Raw genomic sequence first — 20088 nt, forward strand, 5'->3', positions numbered from 1 at the left:
ACACTTGACCTGGCAGCACCAGCTGGAGCAGATGTGCTCAGCAAGGAGTGATGTGACCAAGAGATCCAGCCCTGAGCTGTGCCAGCTCTGCCTCCTCCCCTGCTCCTGCAGCCCCAGTGGGACCACTACCAAGTGGAGTTAAACAAAGGAGTTAATAAGTACAGCTGGGGAGAGGTAATAACAGCAAAAGACAACTAGAAAAATACCTTTGCAAGCAGATGAAGCATGTAACTACAAGCAACTAAAATGTTTTCACCACGTTGAGTTTTTATAGAACTGTGTTTGCTTTTCCTTAACCACAAAAGTCAGAGACTGTAAACATCTGCTTGTTCATGCTGTCTCTCTCCCACAATGTTTTGATTTAGGTATTTTCCTGTAATGTCTGCAACTTCAACACATCAGAATTGTGCCAAGGCTTCAGTAACAAACAGTAAAAGGGATTGAAGGTATTAGAAAAGTGAAAAGCTAATAAACCCAAAGCCATTAAAACAAACTGACAAGAGCCCTGGCATCACTCTGAAGCATTCCAAAGCAGAATTTCCTGAGCTGAAATTACCTTGAATACAACTTTCCAGTAAAACTGAAATTACCTCCCTTTCAGCATGAGACCTATTGAAGCACTTGACCCTTTGGACACTATAATCTTCTTGGCAGCATTATCAACAGTTGCTTCAGAAGCTGGTGAGCTGGAAGCCCAGCATGAGTGTTTGTCATGGTTTAACCCCAGCCAGCAACTGAGTGCCACACAGCCACTCATTCACTCCCTCTCACCATCTACAGGACTCAGTGAGGTTTATTCTGCTGCTCCCTCTATTTTATTTACTAGTATTTGGATTCCAAAACAAAAAAAAGAGTCAATTTTGGCTTACTAGGAATTATAAAGGACTTGTGTAATTTGGTTTCTGATGTAGTTATCAATCCAAAAAGACATTCTGTAGTAAGAAGTAAAAGATAAAACCATAAAGCAAGGTTTGCATTGCAGCTGCTCAGAGTAAAAAAGAACCCAAAAAACAACAAGCAAACAAAAAAAAAATTAGAGAAAGCCTAAAGAGATTTTTATTAATGCTTTAGATGACTTAGAGAAAAAGTCACTTAATCATAACATTGTAAACAAGGAAGTTCTACAGCAGTATTTAAAAATATCCAAAATCGTTTCAGGAGCCCCATTGATTTGAATTAGGCAGCTGCATAATCACAGGGGCTGCAATTTTAATGAACATTTCAACAGGAAATGTAGAGCTGATTATATATATCAAAACAGGAAAGATCTGAATGCTGCAGCAACTCTTTTTTTGTTGTTGTTCTGTTTATTACCTCAGTGTGCAGATCCAAACTAACTCCAGAAGTAACACAGAACTTACCTGACAGCCCCTCTCTCCTTGGCTCCCAATGCTTCCTTCTGGCTGCAGCTCTGATCTTACTGCCTTGATACATGTCATTAGGCACAGCATTTTGAAAAATAATTAGTGATTCAATCAGATTTTACACTGGATCAAGTGGCTGGAAACTTCAATGCTGTGCTGCAGTTTTCCCTTAAAATACTTTAGGGCATGTTATATATACTTAATTAGATAATGTTTATACAGTGCTTTGAAGAAATAAGGAACTCTGTAAGGGCTGGGTCGCATTTTCAGAGAGGAAAAGAGCAGTGTTGAGACAGCACAGGCACAGAGGGAGAACAAAGCTCTCAAAAGCTCAACACCACCTTGTTTGCAGAAAGGTTTCAGGACATTTGAGAAAATACATGTCAGCAGCTTCCAACACCCAGGAACTGAGAAAGAAACAAAAGTTGTGAACCAGGGGATGCTGCAGAGGCAGCAATGACAGGGCTGCTGATACCAAAGTGGGCTGCTGATACTAAAGAGAGTCACAGGGGCTCTCCAGAAGGAAAACTTTGCTTATACCCAAGCCCAGGCCATTATTATTACCCTCTTAGAGCAATTTGCAACATAAGGGCTCAGACAGAGTTGTAGGCCTTGATAAAACAAAATGCATTCCACTCCTGGGAACACTCTTATTCTTAAGAGTGGGAACTAATGGAATAAAAGTACCTGGCTGCTTATTATTTTGAGGAGAGGGAAGCAGGGCTTTTTTGTTAAAGTTAGGGTGCTCTCAGGTTGCATGCTAAAATACTAAAATACACTGCAAAACACAAAAATAGGTCTTGCTAGGAGGAACAGTGAGCAGCACATGGTCTTCCCCTGACTGGGCACCCAGAGTAAGCACCAGAGGGGATGCAGAGCACAGAAAGGGTGAGGGCCAAGTTCTGCTCTGGATCAGGATGAGGCACCCCATAAATCCTTCATCCAAACTTCTATTAAAAGAATTTGGAAAGCAAAAAAGCAAGCTGTGCCTAAATCCACTCAGAATGAACAAGAGATGCTGCATCAGACATTTGGCTCCCTACAGAGCAAGAGGCACAGAGAGTGCTCCAAAGAGTTTCCAGTGAGCAATGAAAGCAAACAATGTATGCAGGAAGCTTTCAAAATGATTGCAGAGAGAGCCCTGAGCTTCTGTTCAGTGCGTTTTTGGGTTTTTTATTTGCCTATAACTAAATTACATGATTTCTTTGCAAGTCTAATTATGCAGTTAATTGATGCTGGTGCCCTTTAGCATCTGGCATTTAAGATTAAGTAAATAATGGAGAAAAGTGCATGCAGCACCCAGCAATAATTAAACACAGCAAGTGTTTGTTCCCCCACCATCCCCCGTTCTAACCTGTTACATATAAATCTCTGAGGATAACTGTCTTTAATAGCCTCAAATACACTTACACACCATCTAATGGATACTTGACAAGAGTATTTTTCCTCCTATAGATCATGGATAGTAGGTGTATCTTTGCTCTTTGACAGGAGATTTCATTTCATGCCTTGCACTCAAGAGGAAGGAAAAGCTTCATTGTGCCAACTCTACCCAACTGAAGAGCATGTTAAATGGATCTTCATGGGGACATACTTCTAAATCTAGGACTGTGACTGTTGGCATCATGCATTAAATGTTTGTGGTCAAATTTTTCCCTTTTTCACATGCATGCTTCCTTCCTGATGGACCATTCAGTGTTATTCATGTATTTCCTGAAGACTGTGGAAATACAGGCTATGAAAAAGAAAGATTGTGTTATCTAAAATAAAGCTCCAGGGAGACTTTATTGCTGCCTTTTAGTTCCTAAAGGTGGTTTATAAGAAAGACGTGGAGAGACCTTTTAGCAGGGCTTCTGCAATTGGTTTTAAACTAAAAGAGGGTCAGTTCAAACTAGATATAAGGATGGTGAAACACTGGCACAGGCTGCCCAAAGAGGGGGTGGATGGAAGCATTTCAGGTCAGGCTGGACAGGGCTCTGAGCAACCTGACCTAGTTGAAGATGCCCCTGCTTATTGCAGAGGGCTGGACTAGATGACTTTTAAGGGTCTCTTCCTACTCAAGCTAGAACATGATTCCATGATTTTTCACATGTAGAGCACTGCACTGAGATTTCCATCTGATGTTAAGAGCACAGTTTCCTCAGAGGGCTATATGTAAGGACTGGACATAAGTTACAAGGTCTACTCCAAGTTTTATGCTACAAGAAACTGTGAACCAGCCACAGCAGATCCAGCTTCTGCTGCTCCTCCAACAAGATCACTCAGTCCAGCAAGTCAGTGTCAGCCAGACTCCTTTCCTAACACAGCTTTGATTCAAACTAACAACACTATGAAAGGTTTTTAGCTCTTCCAGCGCTGCCTGATGGAAGGATTTGCTGCCCAAAGATTAGTGCCACGATCTTTTTAGACTCTGCAAGCAAAAAAAAGCTTGTGTGGAGACGCCTGCCCACCTCCCACGGGGGCTTAATTAATATCTCTGGCATACTCAGAGCCCTTTGGACAGCGGGTGCTACAGAAGTGGAAAATATTATCATCATTATGCCTGCTCCCACCAGTGCTGGCATCCAAGGGAGAGCTTCCCCAGCAGATGGTGAAGTTGTGAGCAGGGCTGGCTTTGGTTATAATTTCCCTCATCACAGACTCTCCTTGTTGGAGCAGCTTCCCTTCTTGATGCCTGAAGAGCAAACCAGAACCTGCAGAACAGGACTGCATCCTGCTGGTCAGTACCACTGACACATCCAAACCAGCCAGCACTCAAATCACTGCAAACTAAATCATCCAAGGGGCTTTCTAATTAAAAAGAGCTTCACTTGGATGGCAGCTCTTTCTCCTGCCTGTCACGGTCAGCCCTCCCCTGAATTCTGATCATTAAAAGGAAAAAAAAAACCAAAGCATTAGTCAGCTTTTGTTAAGTGTCAAACATTGCCTCTCTAAACAATAAGCAAAACAAGAAGAGGTGTTTAATAGCTCTCAGAGCAACTTTATACCTTCCTAAACACTATTTCTGTACCTCTTGCTAATTGCTTATTTGCCCTGGTTGTATGGAAGAGCCTGGCTCACTCCAGCTTTGACAGAGGAGAACAGCAGTGTTTAACATGCTGCAGGAGGTGCGATATGCCTGGTTCTAATTTTTATCCTTATTTATTTCTGTCGGGGTTAGCAGCTGAGGACTCTGAGCTACCTGAGGCGTAACTAAGATGCCATTAGCTTTAAATCTGTTCCCAAGTGCTGCAAGCAGCCTCTCCATTTGGCTTAGGACATCACCTTGCAGATGAAGCCTTTGCATATGCGGGAACATTCTGCTCAAAATTTCGCTCTTCACCAAAAACTTCCTAGGGACTCTGGAATAAAAGCACAAAGTAATGCTCCCCTCCTTTTTCCTGGGACTTTTAATTGTAAAATGTGAAGGATCCTGTAGTAGAATGAAGTGCTTTGAAATGGGAGCGAAGAGTAATCTCTGCTACTCCTTGTAGCACCATGGGAGTACAAACACGTTCTGCAGGGAGCTTGCAAAGGCATCAGCATCCTGCCCACGTAGCAAGGAAGGGACTCATCGTGGGAACAACCTGACCTGGAGTTCTCCTCATGGTGGCTGATGATGGAGATGCCTTTAGCCCACATCTGTGACCGGCTCTAACATCAGCGGCTCAACACGGGATTTATTTTTATCGCTTTGCTAAAATGAGACAGAAACCTCCCCTTGCCCGAATCCTGCCTCACTTCAGGGAAGGCAGCATGGCAGTCTAAAAGGGGAATCACACACCATCGTCATTACCAGCCTATTCAGAAAGCCTTTGCTGAATCCCTCAGATCTGCACGGGCGCTTTGATGCCACCAGCGGAGAGATTTCTGATGACACATCCCCATCTCCAGCGAAGGTGCTGCTGCTGCTGCTGCTGCCTCTGGCCCTTCCTTACAGAACCCTCTGATCTATCTCATTTAGGTACTTTTGCTGCACACCTATGATTGTGTCTGATCATGGCAGAAGGTAACTTTACAACATTGCATACCCGCCCAACAACCCACCATGCCACAGCCCTCCAACAGGACCCATCGAGATTTTGCTATTCAACAGAGACAGAAACACACTCAGAGACCCAGAGAAAGAAAAGGCAATTTGTGAATCTAATCTCATCTCCAGCTTTTCATCTGTTTGATTTTCATCCATTGAGCTGGAGCTGGTTGTATGTAAGAATGAATATGCTGTATCCTAATGGAAGCTGGATTGACTTGCTCCTCTTTAAGTGGAGATGCCAGAAAAGCTGGCATTGAAATGGAGAAAACATGGAAACATTGCAATAGCAAGGGAAGATGCATCAGTGCTGTGACACACAAAGCACACCTAGTAGCATTTACTGTAAAGAATGGGCTGCTCAGAAATCCCTGATGGGCAGATGAGAGTTTCCCGCATTTTAGGACTTGCTATGATTTAACAATGCCTTTGCCTCCCTGGCATGAAACAGCACCAGCAGCACGAGGTGCCCAGAACACAGCCAGCAGCACAGAGAGCACTGCATTACTTACTGACCTAACACAGGGGTGTTAGCAAGCCAGGTGGATAGGGGTGAAGATGCTAAGACAGGCTTTTCTCCCCTCCTTCTGACATCCTTATGTCAGCACCACACTCTAAAGGATATCACAACTCTACCACATCATGGTACTGATGTCAGTGCCATGATTAAGACAGCAAAGTAATTACAAGTGTCTGCTTTTGTATGCTGATTGCTTTCCAAACAGATCTTCTCCATTCCAAATAAATCCACTATGGATTAACATTTCTCCTGCTTGTTCACTACCTAGAATGTATTTGATTAGAAAAGCATGATCAAAACTCTGCTTGACCATTTTTCAGCACTTCACCATTTTTCTTTTCCTCATCAGGGAGAAAAATGTATCCATTAGTTAACCTTTTCAAACACATTCTTTTTGTAGTCTAATTCAAAGAAGGATTATAAAAAAATCGTCAGACTCGGCATGTGAATGGCTTTTTGTGAGCACAGGGAACAAGCATTCATATATCAGAACATCAGCATGGGGAGATAAGGGAGCTGTATACTGAGAGCTTATCTGAATGCAAGATCAGCCCTGTGAAACCAGCATAAACATCAAGGACAGAATCCATATATTGATGTAATTCTTAGTGCTACTAGTGCATTTGTGTGAATTTGCAATTAAATAAAGCTTATTCCTTACAAAGAAAACAAGAAGTTAAGGATACAATTCAAGGTCTATTGAGATCAATGAGAATTTTTTTTCATTGCATTTGAATATAGCTCCCTTTCCCTCCCTCCCAACATGTCGACTAGAATATTAAGAAAGAAATTACCTGAAATTTGTTTGTACTACTTTTAAACAGACCAAGAATTGAATCCTCAATTCTCTTAGTCTGCTTTCTAAAGCAGCAAATCCAAAGCGCTCCTTTCATCCACAGCTAACATTTAATGTATTTAAATCCACATTAGTTTTGTACCAAATAAAGTCATTGGAAATACCACAAATAGATGTGGGTGACAAATTAACTGATGCAGGCAACATAACTTTGAATTTCCTGACTTTTAGGCAATTAAAATATCAACTTAATTGTTGGATCTGTGTAGCTTCTCTCATTTTAATATGTAAATCAGTCTCTATTACGCTATAGCTCAAAGAATGTGTGACTCTGCTTACTTGATTAGGCTGGGAATTGCTGGTCCTGCTGTCACTATGTTTACACTCTAGTGACAACTTTGCACATCAAATTCACATAATGCAATGTCATCAACTTACTCATCAAATACAAACTTCTTAAATACAGCCGCCGCTCTAAAATACTGAACCTTATTTTACTTCATTTACAGCTCCTAAATAATCAGCGTAAGTGAAAAGAAAAACTGGAAATTCAACTGCACAACAGTATTTCTCAGAAAAAACCAGCTTCCCACAGTCAGGGAGATGAAGCAGAAAAACAGTCCATGCGAAAAGTTATCCTTTGGCTTCCAAATTTTAGTTGCATGTTGCCCCTTTAAAATGTGGTACAAGGAGACAAACTTTATTTCTCAGTCTCCACACGTTCACCCCACCTCATTTAGGAGTCAGTGTTAAGGAGCCCTGATTTATCCTGTGAAGATAGTCAGATGTCAGCTCGTGGCCACCTGTAAATTGATACAAGGACTCCAGAGAAAAGCAGCAAACTCAGTCTTTTTTTTTCTTATTATGAGCTGATCACAAGAGGAAAGCCGTCTTGGATAGCATGGAGAGGGAAAGTGTAAATAAGTTCAGTATTTTTCCATTCCTGTAATCTTTCCTGAATCCAATAAACAGCCCCAACCAAGGGGACATTTGCCTTGCCAGCACAAGGCTTTTTAAGACTTCCCAATGTCCTTGACACCCCTTGCAAAGTTCCTCCACTAGATATCTACCACTCTACTGGCTCACAGAGGCATCAGGCTTTAATTTCCAGGAGAAACAATGCACTGACAAGATGCAGAGCGGAGATCTGAGGCTCTCTGCTGCTGGAGCGCTCCGCCACGCTGGCAGGCTGGATTTTCTGATGTCAGGGAAATCGTGTCGGCCCGAATTTGAGACATCAGCACAAGCCTTTCTTCTCAATCCTGCTGATGAATGAAAGAGCATTTTCAATTGTGTACATCCAGAGGCCTTGTGGCACATCAGGACTAATCAAAAGCTGCTCCATGATGCCAAGTGCTGTCAGAGGCAGCTCCCAGCACAGCCCCGCAGGAGCCAAAGGGCAGCTGCAGGTAATGCTGCATTTCCTCCTCTTCAGGGCTGGAGCATCCCAGCCACCAAGGAGGCCACAACCAAGAAATGAGAACTCAACTCAAATATCCCAAAACAGAAATGCCAAAGTTTACCAGCAACAAAGCTCAACAGGCTGCTGGCCTGTCTCTGGTTGATAAAGAAACCATCAGCACAGAGGGACATTGAAGAAGCTGAGGGATGGAGAAGGACTGTGGCCACAAAGGGTGTTACCTTTCATGTGGCAGTTTCTGTAGAGTACAAATTTGGTGTTTTACAAGGATTGTGGGGGTGGGAAGGATTTAAAACACACAGAGAAGGGTTTGGGATCCTTCAGCAGCTCATTGATTTTTCTCCTTGCAGAGGCTCTGAATGTCCCATGAGTAAAAATGGGAGCACAGCTACTTCTGGGGATTACTTCTGGTAGTGAGAGCAACTCTTCCACATGCTCACTTTGTATTTCACTCAGCTACTGATGGACTGGGAACTGGAATCCCAAGTAACCAGGCTCAACAATACTGTTTCAATTACCAGTTTTTCCTTCACAGCCATATACAGAAGGAGACAGAATATTCCTTGCCAGCCCAAGTTTCTCTACCCATTTTCTCTTGGTTTATCTGCTCCCTGAAGTCACCTCTAACCTTGCTCTCTGCCCATCTGTAATGGTTTCAGCTATTTCTAACCTTCCCACCTTCCTCAGCACAGCAGCCTCTTCTTCCCCAGATGTAACACCACACCTTTATGGTGTCAGGACCCAGTAAGGAAAATGCATTTGCCCAGGAAACCAGCAGCTTTCTCCTCAGCTGTATTTTCTTGCAGTGCTACTCATTTCCATTACACCCAGACTCAAGTCAGGATCAATAAGCCCAGAGAATCTTCCCTTGGGAGCCTCCTTCCTCATACTGCTACAGAAACCATTGCAGATGTTGTCGCAGTTGTGTTTAAATTTGGTGCTCCTCATCACATATACATTTTTATTTCTTTTCCATTTCCTTCTCTCTCACAACTTATTTTACTATTTTTTCTTTGCAAAAATGGGGGTTTTTTTATGGAACAAAGCTTCTACTTCTACTAAATATTTTGTAATCCATTTCTACACAGTGCCTAGGAAGAGGGCAGAAGATGCTTTAAAAAAAACCCTTGTAGGACTTGCTGGAGCTGTATGGAAGTATTATGTGGGTTCACAGGCTGCCTCTTAGAAAAACAGAAATATTGAGTTCTCCAAGAACTTTAGATGTGAAATTGGTAGAAAAGGAGGGCAGGAAGAAATCCTGCAGCTTTTTTTGCTCTTTGTGAAGGCTAAGTATAGTCTGGATAGTAACCTCTGACTGACACCAAGTTTTACACATTCACCAGCTACAACAGAACTACTTTACAGAATTTATTACAAACCTCTGGCTCCCTGGACAGCAGACAGAGCCTGAAAGTTCTAACAATGCCTCAGTGGCACCTCCCATCCCAGTTTCACAAGAAGCTGCAGGCTTCAGGCATCCTTGGGGGTTTGTTGGGTCAGCAACCTTTGGCCCTCTCGCAGCACACGGATTACACTGAGCTCAGGGCAAGCCTCTGCTTGTTCAACAGACTCATGGCATCTTGCCACAGGCAGGGCACACTGTTTGCAATATCCTCAGTGCTGCATGACTTAATATCTGTGTTATCTCCAAAAAAAAAAAAAAAACCTTGGGAATCTTTCTGCATGATGAATACTATATAAGATTAAAGCAATTTTCTTTTAAGATCAGAAAACAAATTCAAATTCTTCCAGCCCTTTTGAGATACTGGACTTTCATCCAAGCCAGGACCTTTATAGTTGTCTGCAGTAACTTCAGTAGTGCAGAACATTTGCCATCAAAGGCACTGTTGCTGAATCAGAACACACAAAAGCTTCAAGGTATATTTTCCTCTTACAGCTGCACTGCCGAAATCCATTGACACCATTTAGGGACTCTCCCCTGACCACTGTAACCCTGTCAATATGAAGTACAGGAGATCACAACTCAGCTAGAGTTATTTATGAAAACAGGTATATTTAGCAGCACCACCTGGCTATCTCTAGTGCTGGGCTGAGACAAAGGGATATGGACAATAATGAAGGGAATCAAAGTAAGCTCTATTTAAACTATCAGCTTATTCCCAGTCTTAATATACAATTCAGGTCCCAGACTGGTCTAAATGTCTTGCAGAAGAGAAAGTAGCACCATAAAAACAATAATAAGGAGAATTAGCTGGGAGCTGGAGGGATTGCCCCACAGAGGCTGTGGAGTCAGCACAGGAGGGCAGGCAGCTCCCAGTGGGTCAGGACTGCTGCTAATAACTCATCCCTTGTGCTGCTGTCCATGCCATTTGTGGTTTGCACACTGGTGCTATGCAGCACCTTGGATGCGGGTAGCAGTAGGGGATGATTTCCTCCCCCATCAAGGATATGTGGCCATCTCTGGAGTGAAAGAGGACAGACCTTCATCAGCGCACAGCAAAGCACCAGAGGCAAAGTCAAGCTCTTTATTAACTTCAGATGAAATTGGGATATGCAGAAAGCAATTTACTGAGATACAGGCAGGGCACAAAGGCTAACATCCTGCTTTTAACACAAGTCCCTTAACATCTGAAGGCAGCAAATGCCCTGGACCTTTGTGTCTTTTTAGAAGAAAGGCAATTCCTCCAGTAAGAGTGAAGGGGAACAGGCAGGTTAAAGAAAAGTGACAGAGGGGTCACCTAATGAATCCTTCCTGTGCTTCAGCATGAGACTGAAGGAGAGCTGCCCTCTGTGCACTCACCTGGCCCGAGCCCATCTGACCAGAGGGATGCCGAGAGCACTGGCACAAAGTGAGGAATGGAGGCTGCTCTGCCACATGTGCACCCACCAGCAGCTGAGGTCAGGGCAGGATCCTCCATCAGCTGGACTTGGTTCTCACTCACTCACAGGTGCAGCCCCCATCGTGTGTGGATTCCCTACACAGATGGCAGGAAGCACCAAGGCTTCCAAGCACCAACAGCTCAGACAACTGTGGATGGAGAACAGCAAAATTCTAAATTCCATCTGCTCCTTTTTTGTCACCTTCTGTACTCGGAAACACATTCATCAGAAGCACAAGCACAGTGGGACAGTGACAAATTTTACCATCTCTGGCTTGTCACTTCAACAAGATTAGATTATTTTAATATTAATTCATTACCCAATTTAAATCCAATTAAATAGATTTTACAAGGCCCTGGCATGGCTGTGATGCTGGGGACATCCCCTGCTGAATGCCAGGTGTAGCATCTGTGTTAGGGCCAAACACCTGCCTCAGAGTGAGATTATCCCCTTCTCCCACTTTTTCTCTACCAAGGGGAAAAGGACACTGAAACCATTGAGATGGATGAACAGCTTTTCTTTTTGATGGGATTATGCTTAGGAAAATAGTTCCAAAGTTCTCCACAGATGGTTGAAATCAGAGTTGATTTCCCCATCTTCCTTCCTGGTAGGGGTGCCAGCCTCTCTCTCACCAGAAAGAATATTAAAAGCACTTTTCCTCTTTTTCACAGGGAGAAGCTGCATGAAGAAAGGAACACTCTGGTGCAGCTATGGGATAGCAATAAATCATGAGACCTCATGGAAAATTCACATTACTGCATTCTTTTAGTCAGGAACCTGCTTCCATTCCTACCTTCAGATAAATTACCTTTAAGATAAAAACACAAATGGAGATAAGGAGCACCTGAACCATTCTCTCTCATTTCTACCCATGCTTTGTTACAAGTCATTACTTCTCCAGCTCCCTATTAGCTGCCATCTACATGCTTGCTTGCAACTAAGACCTAAATCCATCTCTAACAGTGCCAAAAAAATCAAGAGGTCTACCAGGACCCCATAGGGCAAAAAAAGAAAGATCTAAACAAAAATGGCCTGGAGAGAATTGGGGAAAAAAATAGGAAAAAATATGGAGATGGAAGAAAAAAGTAGAAGATGCAGACTGAAATACAGAAGGGGCCGTGGAGGGAAGGTGTGAAGAGCATGGGAAAGGGAAATGCAGAACTGGAACAGATTTCAGATCTGTGCAGCAATGCCCTGTGCCACCTTTCCAAAGCTGTCACAATCTGTATCCCTGTTTCTGAGGCAGGAGGACTCGGAGCCTCTCCCCAGATGGCTGTCTGACCTTGGTGCTCCCTGCTCTTACACAGCCCAGCAGAGCAGCACTACACTGACAGAGCTCCAGCCCACACCCCGAGCACAGCACCCACAGGAGCCCCCCAGGAGCCCCCCAACACCCTGCTCTGCCAATCTGTATTTTGGAAAGGACAGGATGTTGTTATAGCTCTCCATAGGTCCCCATCTGAACAGAGACTATTATGGCATAAGTGAGAGGAAAGGGCCACTGAACCACGTGGCAAGGTGCCAGGCTGTGCTGCAGCCTCCAGCAGTTATGCTCAAAGAGATTTAAAGTCCAGCATAACCTTGATTTTTAATAGAGTCACATTTAATGAGCTTTAACATCCACAGTAATAATTTTCTTATTACCTACGCAGGAGTCGGAAATACAATCAGAAGAAATGTGCTGCACTCCAGTCCAATGAAGGGATTTAACAATGGCCAACACATTATTATCAAAACCATCAACATCATTGTCCTTAATGCCTTTTTTTGGTTGGTATAATTATGATTCTGTGAACCATAAGCATAGCTGTTGCATACCACATAAGCTTGCTGGATGCATCAGACCTGGCTGCCTGGAGGCCACCCAAATCCCTCACCTTGCCAAGCAGCCAGTCAGGTTATATGGCAAAACAGGACAATAAAATCTTACATTTACCTCTATCTGTCTAAAGGCAAAATGCAAACTTACATATGACCTCTGTTGTCCTCCCAGCTTTCATCCGCACTGTTCCTACTCTGTCCTTGCTCTCTCTTCACCCCATTCTGCTCTGACACCAGGGACCTCCCACCTGAAAAGCTCAGAGAAGTGAATTTGCCTCCTGTGTGTACCACACGAATGAGCAAGATAAACAGATGGGGACTGCAGCTGACAGAGAGGGGTGCAAGAAAAACTCCAATTCTTGTTATTTTTGTACAGAAACAGCTTCACAAAGCTCACAGAAATCCGCTCCCTTATCATGCACAAGAAACCTCCCTCCCTGGGGCAGCCAATTGGACAGTGACAAACAAAGCAGAGGGAGTTTCTGCCACAGGCTCCCCACTTCACACCTTGAAAATACACTGAAGCAGAAGGCATGTGGCAGCTGTTCCTGTGGGCAGAGGTAAGAAAACAGCAAAAGCTGGATTTTCCATGTCCTATCCAGAAGGAGACAGTGTGAGTTTTCTGGCCACATGGATCCATGTTGTTGAGCCACTGCTGAACAGCTGCTGTATCCACACTGTGGGTGCAGGATGGAGTCAGTGCAGAAATGGATGCAGCCTGCACAGCACACTTGATCAGCTGCCCCAAGCCCACTGGGAGCTCTCCCTGCTCCAGCAAGGAGGCCAAATCTGGCATTCACCTTGCTAATTTAAAGCCAGCTCAGAATAACCCAGTAACCTTGTGGTCAGCACTGTGACACCCTCAGCATCTCTGCACATCCCAACATTTGCATCTGACTGTGCTGCTGAATGCTCCCACAGCAGAAATGAGAGCTTGAGTGCATTTATGGGAATGTGCCCTGTGCATGACAGTGATGCACACAAGCACATGAGCTACAAGAAAAAATGCCCAAGATCTTATCACATAACCTGGCTTCCTATACCTTCACCCTGTCATCAAAGAGATTCATCCACAGGGCTGCTCCAGCCTTCAACAGCTTTTTCCCATTTTGTTTACAAGAATCAATTCCAGATGCACTTATAGGCACTCTGAGAATCCAAAGGGCCCTCCTGTGACTTTGGTAAATGACACTGAAGTACTTCCCACCCTTCTAAGTTCTGAACCTGCTGCTCTCTTCCATCTGAACTGGTTACCAGAAGTCAGAATGAAGTAGCTAGGGACTGGGGTAAAAGGAAAAAAAACCACATGACATACATGAGGCTGGAAATACCCTGAAACCCAGCGAGCTGTTTGTTTTCCTGTTGGAATCAAAGGCAGAAGAGAAAACAGCTTTAAAAATGCATCCCTTCTGAGCTAATGCCAAACCTGGTAACATCCCAGCACAGAGCACCTCACAAACAGCTAAAAGCAGCTGCACAGAGAAAGGCAGCAGAATAATAATTCTAACACATGACAGGAGGCACACGTGAGGAGCACATTCCCCCAGAAGAGATGGTCTAATTACTGCAGATGATACCCCAGAGGTTCATCCATCAGTGACAGAGGCAGGGGCTGACCCCACCTCTGCAGCCTCCCTGCCCCTGCCCTCCCTGGGCACTGCAGCATCAGATGTGCCTGGCACTGAGGGCATAAGGACACAAAAGGGCACTGGGCAGCTGCATCTGCTGCAATTTAAACACCTAAAACACACTGCATCTCAAATTGCAATGCAAGAGCTATCCCCAGGAACTGCCCACTGGGGGTCTGAGACTGGAAGCTCAACAGACAATAGTTTTTTCTAAAATGTTTGCTAAGTGTTTCATGCTCATGCATCTGTTAGAGCAGCCACTAACAGGAGTGACAGAACTGTCACTTAACTTGTAACATGCAGTGAGCTCTTCACTTTATAAACCACCCCATCTGCACTTCTCACCATCCTATTTTTAAGGCTATATAGTACCATAATCCAGTATGAGATGCTGGAACAAACACAATCTCAGCAGTAATAAAGTGCCATTGTTTGAGCGATGGGAACACAGACAAGCTACTTTCTGAGAATTTCTGTTTCATAACAGAGAAAAATGTTTTCTTCTGTGGATTTTCTTTAAACCAGGGCTCTGCCCTTTTGCGGGTCTGAAGCCTCCAGCACTTGTGACCTTTGGGAAAAGCTCTGCTCTTTCAGACTCATCTGAGGGAGGATCCTGACCTCCAGACATTGACCATGTAGGTGCAGTTGGGACACACCAGGTTTGCTCCACACAGACCTCCAGTTCTCTTTCATTTTTCTCTTCTCTAACAAATTGTTTTGAGGCCATGAGAGAATTACAGCAGTAACTTCTCCAGGGCTTTTCAGCATAACTTGGTTCTGCCTGGTCCCTCACAGTGTTACAGGTGATGGCTTAGGCTTTATTGATATCCTTACCTCGATTTTCAGAGTCTGAGAGCATGTCTGGAGGTGCTGATTTTTGGGGTTGCTGTATACTAAAAAGTCTCACTCAGGTATGTGAAAGGAAGACAAACTGCACTGGAGTGCCACAGATTCTGTGAAATGTATTTAGCTCAGTGAAAGATGTACTCTGCTTTCATGGAGTATTGAATGTAGCTGTGATTAATGGGGCACATATACACTGATAAACAATATTAATTTGTTTTAAGCCAGGTCTGAAAAGATTTCAACCACTTGCTTCCCTGCAGCTATGAAAGTTATTTCCTGCTGTCTGAACTACCTCAAGGGCTAAACCAGCCCTGAAAGGAAGGAAATATTTCCTTTCACTCTGTTGGCAGCACCAGCCTATGAAAGCTGTTGTATTGGTATTTCATTCATCATGAGCAAATGATATGAATTATTACTATTTAGCCTTACCACTCACCCTCTACCACACTGCCACAGGATTGCCACCTCACATCCCTTCTCTCCTGCATCAACTCAGCTTTTTTCATTTCCCATACAACCACTCCATCAAGCACACTGTCTGCAATGCCTCCATCTGCTTCTGCACCCAGCTCCTCTGGCAGCACAAATGAATAAATGCATCCCCAGGAGCAGAAGCCAGCAGCCTACCTGCAACTTCTTGTGGGGACTGAAAAGCCCCAACTCCTTCCAGACTGCCAGAGATGGAGCCGCCTCCTTTGAGCACCCGCACGAGCTCCCGCAGCCGCTCGCACTCCTCCTGCAGCTGCTGCTGCTCCTCCTTGCGCTGCTGCTTGGCCAGGCTCATGGGGTTCATGCTGAAATGGACAACCTTGGTTCTGCTGGGGTCGTAGTCACCCTGGGGGGCAGGAAGAAAAACAACAAAAGCACATTGAGTAACCGATCCAACCTGCAAGTTCACCCGGTCTGTATTGCTGGGTGAAATAAAGAAATGTTACAGCAGAAATAAGGTGACATTTATGCAGTGACAAGGTTTTATTACAACAGTTGAAGGCAGCCAAGCCCAGTGTTGTTTCTCCTTCTTTTGCTATTCCATCTTTAAAAAACCCCTGAAACAACAGGCAAAGAAACAACAAACCAACAAAAAAAACCAAACCAGAAAAACCCACCAAAACACCCCACTTATAACAGAACTCATTCCCTGGCTGATACTTCCACAGTCAGATTTAACTCCAGAAATGAAGTTTTATAGCTGTATTTAAAATCTCTTGATAGCAGGAGATTATAATGAACACCCAAACACACCCTTAAACTACAGCAGGACACCCAGTGCCAGCCTGATTTATTGCTCATATGAGCCAGCAACATCCATGGCATCCAAAGGTGGAGTCATTAGCAAGTTGTATCAGCTTACCCCAAGCAAGGGAACAGATATTCCATTCCTTTTTTCTCAAAGGAGAGTTGTATTTACAGCAGCTTAAATAGTCAGTCAAGCCCTAAGATGGCAAATTAATATTCTTTCAAAGCGAGAGGAAAACACTGATGTTTCATTTGTGATTTCAGAGAGACAATTTTCATATAAACTACAGGAAGCCTCACGACCATAAATGTAGTAAAACATGTGCTAACGCTGGCTGCCACGGCACTCTGCCCAGCTGAAACCCTATAGCAGTGCCTGCATAAAAAGCTATTTTATATGGTAATATTTTTCCTTCAATTAAATCTCAGGACCTAAAGTGATTTTGTAAACATTAATTAACCCTCAAGAGCAGCATGAGGTAGGTATTATCCCAATTTTATCATTTCATTTCCATTAAAGACGTGATAGAACTTTATGTGGGGTTTTTTTCCATGCAAACCAGAGCAGAGGCTGAGTGACTTCATCCTGCACTGCTGGTAAGAGACCCCAGAAGATCCCACTCCCAAATATCTTTTATTGAAAACACTCTCTATTCTCATAATGTGAAGCTCTTCATCAGGCAATGAACTGCTGAAACTCACTGCCCTAGAGCCTGGCAACAGACACACAACAGCATCAAAAATGGGTTTGACAAATTCAAGGACAACAGCTCCATGACTGGGCCATGCCAGGGCAGGACATGTGAGACTCCTCCAGCATCTCTGGTTGCTGGAAAAGTGCTGGAGAGCATGGACAAATCTGTGGGCTTTCACAGAATAACAGCTTCTACCATTGTGGTCAAAGATGCTCTTCTGGGATTTTCTTCCCAGAGATAAAAAAAAAAAGAGGGATGTGGTGGTTCCTCATAACTGCTCTGAGAAACCAGTTTGACCACAGCTGTGCATCTGGCTAGGAGAGAGTCACTGCTCTCATCATCACAGGGAAAGTGCAAGTTACAGAGGAAGGACATCACATGTGTGTGTTCCTCCCAGGTCAAGAAGGGGTGGGAAGAACTCTCAGAGGTCTGCCCTGGTCCAAGAGCTCCCTCCAGGGAGCTGGGAGGAGTCAGGTACAGAAACCTCAGGCCCCTTTCCCAGGTGTTTGCAGTCCCCACAGTCAGGATTATGTGGTCTCCCAACCCTTGGCCCCACTCTGAGCAGGGGATGCATGTTCTCCTACTGCCCAACCTCACTCAGTGACCTCAGGAACACCTGGGAGGGCAGCACTGCCCTGCAGCCCCACAGCATCAGGGCTTTGTGACCCCATTTCCACAGCCAGGCTGAGACAAATCTCCCTTAATTGCCAATCAAGCAACTCAGGCCAAAAGAAGAAATTATCCCACCATCAGCCTTGATCAAAAGAAATTCAGGTGATACCTGAAGGACACAAGCAGCATGTTGGAGATATCAAACAGAGGGAGAAGGAAGACAGCTGCAACACCAGCTCACTAGATGTATTTTCCCCAGCACACACTGGCATTTACAAACCTGCTTTTGCCAGCTCGTTACCTTCTCCTGCTATTTGCACTCCAGGACTCCTCCAGACAGGTCAGGGCACTCCTCACTCTCGTGTTTGTCTATCAAAGGAAGAGATTTAACTCCAAAGTTTGCAACAGGGCTTACTCTGGCTGCTAGGAGGATGCTCCAGGGTCAGCTGTGGATCCCAGCCTTCCTTGGGCAGCTGCTGGTGCTTCTGACCAGCTGGGAAGGGCCCTGGCCCTGTCCCCTTTGCCAAGGCCAGGCAGAGCTCCCAGCCCCTCATCCTGGCTGCCAGCACATTCCAGCTGCAGTGCAGGGATCCACAGCAGCAGCATCCCTGTGTGAGGAAAGCCTTGCCCACCTGGAGACTGCTGTAACCCACACTGCACCAATCTTTTTATTCTGCAGGTTATTTACCCTTTTCCATCATCGATCTGGCCTTTCTACAAAGCCCTGCCATGAAGCTGCAGTGCTTTGGCTCTTACAGATCTTTCAGACCATTTATCCTCTCCTTTCATAACATGCCCCCCTTGAAAAATCTTGCTGTAAAACTCATCACCAGGACTCAGCCTTATTTTCAGGGTTCACCAGCTCTCCTCAGCACATCAGTCTGAAGCTTCACTGAGACAAGAGAATCTCTTAAAAGCCCACAGTGCAATGAAGGCAGTGGCAGAATCCATCTCATTTAACATTTCTGGGAGATCACCAACATATTTGCTATGCTACTCACATTTTTGGGCTAGGGGCAGTAGCTTTCTCTTTCTTCTACACAGCACACATCAAACCAGTACATTTCTCCCTACAGCTAAAATATTAGTGCAGCTGGTTTATATTACAGCAATGCCTAAAAGAAACCAAGTGAGACAGGGATCCCAGCATGCCAGGTCCTGTACAAACCCCACAGGAAACCAAAAGCCCAAAAAGCAGACAACAAATCCTGAAGGTGCAGTATGTGAGGGGAGTGCAGCTATGGAAAGATGCAGCCTCTGGTTCCAGGTTTCTCAGCAGCATGGCAAAAATGAAAACACATCTTCAGAGCTGCTCCTCCTTACCACCAGACCATGCTGCACCTCACAGTCGTACCAAGCAGCCTCCAGGATATTCATTGGCACTCTCTGGAGTTTCAAATAAATGCAGGAAGCTTTCCATGGAAACGGTGCAGACCAGAGGCAGTGTCTGATGAAAGGGATGGGGTCTCATGTGTAGGTAATATAGAAAGTCAAAACACTATCACGGCTTGGGACATTTGGAGTGTTTTTCCCAAATTTCTGAAGGTTGAGGGTGACTTTGGGTTGTGAAAAAGAGTGGTTTAGGACTGGCTCTATGAAAACCCACAGCTGGAAACTGCTAAATATAAGAGAGAGCAAAGTAGCATTAAAATCTCACTAGCATTTGATGGACATGAAACCCTAATGCTGGTAGGAAAGCAGGGATTGAAGAAAGAAAACAACATCCTCCTGGAATCCCTTTCGTTCTGGAAAATGTAAATTGCTGTTTTTCTCTGTCAACTGCACTTCCACCTACAATAAATTAGTCTTACTGATCATAATTTTATCCTTTGATTTGTGCAGTAGAAGCCTGGAGAATTGTTTCAGGCACTGGGAGAGAAGACCTGAAACAGATTTTCCCATTTAGAAAATAATTTCTAATCTTGGGTGACTGAAGAGGAAGACCAAACAGTGGCATTTGAAAGGCAGGCACAGAAGAGACAGCCACGTTCCTTGAGCAGGAGCTGGGACTCCCCAAACAGCTGCCCAGGCACAGCTCCAGATGCTGCTTCTGTGCTGAACCAACACATGCAAGGAGGCATTGCTTAGCAGAGTTAAAAAGCATCTTGTAACAAATGGTAATGTATCCCTGGTTTCTCCAAGAAGTGTGAAAATCGTGCTGCAGGTTTGGAAACTTGGCCTGAATGTGAGGTTTGACCAAATCCACTTAAGATCAAGGTGCCTTCAGATGGAAATTTGGGCAATGCAATCCATGTGTGACCTACAGAGCTCTGCTGGAAAGCCATCCCATCCCTGGC

The 20088-nt window shown here is 44.4% G+C and overlaps 1 protein-coding gene across 2 annotated transcripts in view; it reads right to left on the bottom strand.

Annotated features, from left to right (window-relative positions):
* The window catches only part of MAD1L1 (mitotic arrest deficient 1 like 1), a 347760-nt gene that overhangs the window by 105472 nt on the left and 222200 nt on the right, over positions 1-20088 (bottom strand). For both annotated transcript variants that reach the window (XM_054270764.1, XM_054270763.1), the window contains one exon: positions 15876-16083. In XM_054270764.1, coding sequence (XP_054126739.1) covers positions 15876-16083 — 208 coding nt within the window. The remainder of the gene's footprint in view (positions 1-15875; positions 16084-20088) is intronic.

Source organism: Melozone crissalis, unplaced genomic scaffold (assembly GCF_028551555.1).
Source record: "Melozone crissalis strain CALT ecotype California unplaced genomic scaffold, PUWL_Pcris_2 ptg000012l_1, whole genome shotgun sequence".
NCBI classification, from domain to species: Eukaryota; Metazoa; Chordata; class Aves; order Passeriformes; family Passerellidae; genus Melozone; species Melozone crissalis.